Consider the following 7,173-nt stretch of genomic DNA (forward strand, 5'->3'; position numbering starts at 1 on the left):
ACCTTTCATGCTTATAATGTACAGAGCTGCTGTTATAAACGGCACAAGGCTGATCCTTGACTTGCAGATGCCTCTTTCAAAGAGCAATGCGAGATCACTTCAGGAGAGTAAAGTATCCTTTATGACTCGTTTTGTTTATTTGGCAGAAAAAAGTTTGTTACTAGCAGACAAAATAAAGGCTGAGTGGCTGTTTCGATTTTAGTTGACATGCTTTTTTACTGTTCTTTTGATGTTTTGCAGCGCTTGAGGCATGAATCTGGCCAGCCAACTGACACAGAGTAAGTTTCCTTACCTTCTTTCATGATGAATCTGAGCTAATCAGAAGGCTGGCAGGTGGCAGGGTAAGGCTAAATTAACTGACAATTCAAAGTGCAGGAACACTAAATAATCAAATCAATTTTGTAGAAATCTACACAAGTTGCAATTGCAAGATGAATTTTTCTTCAATGTTCTTGCTGGGAAACCCATACAGTTTCTTTTGGCATTGGTTGCAGGGCAAATAATGTGTGTTTAGCTAATTAATAACTTTGTGCTTATGACTTCCAAGTTAATTACATTGTGGCACTAGTTGCAAATACAGAATTGGAACTAGTTAATGCTTAAGGCATGTTCATTTAGTACGAATCCTGAGACTAACACAAGTTCTAAGATATCTGGTGTCAATGTTACAGTAAAATGCACTACTTGCTATATTTGCACGAGTGTAAAGCAGGTCTTTCTTTTTTCCATAATTACCATACGGCGCATCGCATTAAGTTCAGAACCATGCTTCGAAAAATATTGATCTCGGCTTTCTGAGATCGATGTATTTCCACTCTGCTGATCACTTTCATTTTCTCTGTCACCACTAATGACTATAGAGTTAGAAATTGATGGTCTACTCCAGCTTTACTCACCTTCTCTTTATTGTCAGGATACTTCTTTGTCTTCTAACACTTACCGTATGCTTTGTAAACAAGAACCACTCTTCGAGTGTATGTTTGCACTTTCTAGCTTGCACCTTATTTGTTAGAGCATCCCAGAATCAAGAGGTTCATTTTTGAGCATATGTGTGACATAGAATTTCCTTCCTTCAGCTTTATTGCCTAATAATAAGGGATATTTCACCATACTTTGTTAGAGTTGGTAAATGTTTGGAAAGGTAATTCCATAGTTAAGCAGCCTTTTGTATAGCTGTGAATAATTGTAACGACACCTTGGGAAAGTCTGCATCAAGTTTGTTTGTGCAGGCTATGAGGAACCTGCACCAGTGGTGTTTTTCTGCTGAGCCTGTCTATATTTACTTGCAGGCTGATACAGAGCATCCAGCTGCATGGATTCTGCAGCTTGGTGCCACGGCTTCTGCACAGCTCAGACGTAGATGTTCAGGAGAAGGTGGTGCAAGCCATGACTGCCCTTGCCGATATGTGCCTAGAAGAGTTCCAGAGGCATGTGACAGAACTGCGAACTCTACTCAATAACTACCAGAGGCAAGCACATCATGAGCACTTGTCAGAGGATGCAGATCACGCAGCTGACTACTATGAGGGACTGCTTCATTCTGTGACACAACTCCTGGACACCTTACAGCGGAAGCAGAAAGATGAATTGTGACCTGTCCTCTTGACTATGAGATTGTGGTGGCAACTTTGACTGTGATAATGTCTACCTATGTCCATAGTGTGGCTCTAAGTCAGCTGAGGTGTTTCTTCTAAGTAGCTCCTTTCAGGTGTATCTGTGACACCAGTGACTACCGTCTCTCTTTCAGTGTCGGAGGTTTTTCTTATTGCTCTGAGGCTCGTTGATCTATCATTTATCTGTCTTTGTCTGTGTTTGGGTCTTAAGAAAGTGCTGTCATGTCTCAACTTGGTGTGCTTTCAAACACACCTGGTCCAATTTGCATGTTACAACTGGAGAATAGAGCAGTCAAGTTTGTATATTTCTCTCACATGTGGGCTTTCATGTCTGTGATGTCTCTTGTCATTATCAGTAGAAATACACAGGCGCCAATGTCTGGCCATATAATACTGTCTGCAGGTTATTAAAATAGTACGCTTTAAAAATTCTCATTTTAAGATGCAGGAGAGTGCACTTACATGGGAAGATTTAAACTACAAACAGTGTTGCAGCTACACTTTGATGAAGCCTCAGTTCAAAAACACATGCATTCTTGTGCAGTGGGGGAAAAAAAAAAAGAAATTGTGCAAAGGACTTGCACAGAAAAGCTTCGCATGAGAAAGCAGGGCATTTTATAAAATAAGGGAAGTTGTGGCATCAAAAAAAGTTTGTTTTAAGATAGGCTACTTGGTCTTTGAAGTAAGAGAGCACAGTAGTTGTCATTATAAGCAAATCTTTTGTTAGTCTTTTTGAGACATGTTAATACTGAAAAGTTAAATGCAGTCATTTTCCAATAGTGGGTTACATTTAAAATAAGTCTTTAGAGTGACCTTCTAGTCAAAGGACAGAAGTTGAGCACAAAAGAGACAAACACAACATGGCTTGTGCAATCTCTGTCTGTTTAAGGGTTTAACACAATTTACATTATGCAATAATACCAACTGGGTTGGCTATCCACCTTTTTACTCCTAGTTATGTTGCTACTGAGCTGTGTGAAATTCACTTACTTTTTGTTGAGCTCAGCTGACATTTGTTCATTGAAATTCTCAAGTTAAGCAACTTTGATGCCGGCATCTGCTCTGTATATTTAAAAAACATGCTCACGTTCGGCAACTTTAATTAAATTAATGTGCCAGTCATGGATTGCCTTCTGCTGTTCAATGTATGGTTTAATGTTTCAATAAATAGGTAATTTAATAAAGGTAATTGCAACTTTGCTACCATTACTCTTGGGACTGATGTCCATGTGGCAAACGCGTGTAAAGACGGTGAGTGTACTTTTCAGAGAAACAGTGTCAAGTCATGCTGTGAAAAAAATAAAGTTTTATTTAAAGAATCTTAGGCACCGTATTTTCCAGTGAAGCCTTCCCTGCTGGCTATATGCAATTTTCAGTGTTCGCTAATTCTCCATTTGCATTAAAGGCTTGGATATAGTCCGGATTTTCCAGCATGCCAAGCAGTGGCTGGCGAAGTCAGCTACATTACGCTGGTGTTGCAAGCATTGCCAAAAATTTGCACCTTGTATAGTTTGGCGGTTTAATGTGGCCCGCAACAGCACGGCAATCAGCTGCTGCCGCAGTGCATGCGCAGAAGTGCACAGGAAGCAAGCGCTTTTGCATTTGGCAGAGGCGCACATTCAACACAATATCTTCATTGCACCCGAGCTATAGGCCAGCATGCTGCCGGCCAGCCAAGATAGCGTGCAATGCACTCTGGTCTGGTGTGTCCAGTGTTCTGTTCTATTCCTGCGCTGGTCACGTCGAAGCACGCTGAACACTGCCAGGCAGCTGAATGGTGATGTTAGACTCTAGAGCGTCCTCTTTACACTGGTGTAGCATAACTGTGCTGCGTGTTACGCCGGACTATATCTGTGCCTTAAAAGAACTTTAGCTACAATTTTAAGCCTCCATGCACTCATGAGCATTACATGCAGGCAGCGTTCCATACTTTGCAACATTGTAGCTTTAAGTAGAAGTGTGCAAAGTTGTATTTTTCCTGTGTGTGGCACTGTGTTCAAAGCTGGCACTCTGCTTGGTACTTGGAGGTGCAGCTGCCATCATGGCTCTTTCTAAAAACCACGCAAAATTTGAGTTTTCTTTTTGGCAGCTGGCTGCTAAGGCAGGCCATGCCGCTAAGGCATGCCGTGCTGCTATGGCTGTGTAACAAATGGTGCTGACAAGCCTTCGATGGATTTTGAAGAGCAGTATCCTTTCCCGAAATCCTAGTGTGGTTTAAAAAAAGTATCCTTGACATGATTGACTTCCATCATTCAAGATAAAGAGATGAGGCGTGTCTTGCCCGGGCAATCTTCTCTGACATTACGGATGTTTACAACTTTATGCACAATGGCCTCAATGGGGCGGCCCGGAGGAGTGGAGCTTTAGTAGGTGGTTCCAACAATTACTTGCGAGCTACCTCACTGGCCATGCTATTTGTATGAGAATGATGGATGATGAAACAACTCAACACTAGGTTGACTATAATGTTCCTCCTGGAATTGTGCTTACAGTCCTATGTTTGTCACTGACATCATAACCAGAGTTCTTGGTGAACTGCTAGGTATTGTGAGGACTAGCTGACTTGCCTGCATGCCTCTGACTTCTGCATTGGGCTTCCAGAGTGACATAACAGCCATCGCAATTTAATGTGAGACTGTAATGTGCTGCTTCGCGCATACAGAAGTATTTTCACTCCAATGATGTGCAACTGGAGTCTTTTAAGTACAGTGAAAGTCTGTCTACCTGTGAAGCAACAACCTGGTACCCTCTTATCATTGATGGATGTTGTCATATAACCTTTCATGGCAAGGTTACATCATATGCAACAAATTAGTTTATTAGGAGGGTCATTGACTATGAACTATTTTAGTCAGAGCACATGACGTTGCTTGACTGTTACTGGTTCAGATTTAGTTTTTGAAATAGCAAACTTCTATTTTGAGCTTCTGGAAAAAAAAAAGAGAAAAAATAGGAGTAGAAAAAAATGCTGGTCCCACACGCTGTGGGAATTAGTGTGAGTGTGCACATACTGTTTCCATTCTGCCGTGGCGGCCTGATGACTCATCACTTTTGCCAACCAATTGGTGCGCATTACTACCTGTCTTCTCCTCTTCATCCTTCCAGTGCCACCCCTCCTTATCACCTGCACTCTCCTCTTCACAGTCCAACTGCCATCACTACCAACCATAGCACCTAAATCTTTTGGATGCCACAAAGGAAACTTCGCTTTAGAATTCCCATTGAAGTTTGAAGTTTGTTTTGCAATACATCGTATCGCTCTGTCCTAGTAGCATAGCCTGAAGTTTCGTTTGGGGGGTGCTCGCGTTGCAGCTTGGCCTCCTCCTTATAGAATTTGTCGGGGTATCAAATACATGAATAATAACTGCATTACCATTGCCAAAGATGCTGCAAACGAATTCTTGAACTCTACGCACTGTCAAGACAAGTAAAATGTGTATTTATTCATGAAAAAATGTACTTATATGTCCCAAAAATTGTGCCTGAAATAACTGATATCAATGCTTCCATGTTTTTTGTCTTTAGTAAGTAAAGAAAATATCACATGAACTTTAGAACTATATCAGTTTGAAAGCAGCAAAGCAGTGCATGCTGCTGATATGAAAAATGTAAAGGCTATGAAATGAACAAGTTGAGGGCGGCGCGCATTCGCGGACCTTGCATGCGCAGTCTTCGGTCACAGTACGAGCACATAGACGCCTAATGAGCGTACTCGCATCTTTTCAAAGGTGTTTCTGACGTTGCTTTGGCGATTTGAGCTCTCGTATCGCCCACCATGCATGTCTCGTATTCGAGACCGTTAACGGGGCCTAGTACGCGCTTCTTAATTATACGCGCGCCAAAAGTCCAGGGGACGTTTAAAGCCAACAAAAAAACTGAGGTATCTCTAAAACTGAAGGCCTACCAGTGAACTTATTAGGCGTCTCGGTGCTCGCACTGTGGCCGGAGAGGGCGCATGTGCGTGTGTAATAACACGTGCTTTGTCCCGTAACAGTGACACATTTTCCCGCTTGGTACGTTCACCGCATGACGATGTATCGCGGCGAAGCTAACTTTAAAGGTAAATACTGCCAATTGACTGAACAGCGTGTTTCGGTGTTTTTTCTGTCTTGTTTAATTCCATCTACCGGATAATTCGACTAGGTTCGCCTGTCCCGTCAAGATCGAATTAACAAAAGTTGACAGTATATATTTACTCGAAAATACAGCCGTGCCTAGTAAATATGGACACTTAATGTCTCCTGACCAATATTGACCGTAGGTCACATTGTGTTTTCTGCTCGTGACCGTAGGTCGTCCACATTAGCGAACCCTGATGGAAATCGAAATTGAAATTTGAAAAAAAAAAATCTGACTTGTGGAAGTGCATTATTCTGGTCGCCGCTGTGCTCAAATTAATGGATGTGCAGCTTGAATCACCCTATGCGTCGCGAGGGCTGGACAGCACGGTCTGTCTGCACGGACTTGTGTGTACAGGGTGCTAGTATAACAACTGGAAGACGTAGAAGTCCCAGTCTTTGGCCCAGAAAGCGCGTGCGCTCCAAAAAAAGCATGTGAGTACTGAAGCTGTCACGTGACTGCAGCGGCGGAAGGACGCAGGCCAGTGCGGTTGTGCCGACAGCGGTGCGTCTTGCCCCTGTGGGCTAGGAAGCCTTCAAATATGCACAGGCGCTTAAGCGTCGCCGGCACGCTGCGAGCGTTTCGCCGCCATCGTGAGCCCCCTTTCATTCGAGGAGGTCCATACCGTCGCTGTTCGTATCAGTGAGACAAAATACATGGGCTTCCACAGGCTTTGTGCCTTTCCTCCCCGTCCATTGCCCGGTCAGCGAGTTCCCATATTAACGAGGCGCGGATCCACCGGAAAAGGTTGGTGCCCGCAAAAGTTGTCCATATTATAACGCAGTACTAAAACTTGCAAGAAAACAATCTGAATGAAATCTTCGTGGAGTTCTCGCATAAGATGTCTCACGCTGTGCTTTTGGAAAATTTCAAGTTCATTTAATGCGAATGTCTGGTCACCGACTTATCATCACTTGATGGGATAGTGCCCCCATAAATGCTATCGCATTACATCTCTCTCGCGTGAAAACAAATCTGTGGGTGCATTCTACTGAACGTTTTCCCACAGATTATTTTGTTGAAGCGTCTGTAAAAAGAACGCGCACGTGCTGAGCGGACAAGAATAGAGAGCGAAAGGATGAGAGGCGCTGCGTGGTTTCCCCTCGTAAGGTTCCTAGATAAAACAATTTTTTAATATAATCAAGGGACCTTATTTGTTCACACCTGGCACAGAGCATCCCGGCGACGAACGTGTCACACGAACGTGATCACACGAACTTGGCGGGCGCTTGCTTTGTCTGAACGTCTTGCGAGATCAGGCGATCACCTGAGTGTCGGTAGCCTCGGTGGGGCGGCACATATTCACCAACCTCCGTAGTAGATCTGGCTCCACAACGGAGCTGCAGTGGCCCAAATGTATTCCTTACATAAGCGGTACAGGTTGTGCATTCATCAAGATTCAATAGATAACGTTTCCGCACGGTTCTATGGCATATATATA

The 7,173-nt window shown here is 43.3% G+C and overlaps 1 protein-coding gene across 7 annotated transcripts in view; it reads left to right on the top strand.

Annotated features, from left to right (window-relative positions):
- Sil1 (Sil1 nucleotide exchange factor) overlaps nucleotides 1-2,802 on the top strand; it is a 30,178-nt gene extending 27,376 nt beyond the window's left edge. For all 7 annotated transcript variants that reach the window (XM_065439734.1, XM_065439729.1, XM_065439731.2 and 4 more), the window contains exons 7-8: nucleotides 241-278; nucleotides 1,290-2,802. In XM_065439734.1, coding sequence (XP_065295806.1) covers nucleotides 241-278; nucleotides 1,290-1,593 — 342 coding nt within the window. In that variant the 3' untranslated portion in view covers nucleotides 1,594-2,802. The remainder of the gene's footprint in view (nucleotides 1-240; nucleotides 279-1,289) is intronic.
- Nucleotides 2,803-7,173: the final 4,371 nt, after the last annotated feature.

Source organism: Dermacentor albipictus, chromosome 1 (assembly GCF_038994185.2).
Source record: "Dermacentor albipictus isolate Rhodes 1998 colony chromosome 1, USDA_Dalb.pri_finalv2, whole genome shotgun sequence".
Lineage (NCBI taxonomy): Eukaryota > Metazoa > Arthropoda > Arachnida > Ixodida > Ixodidae > Dermacentor > Dermacentor albipictus.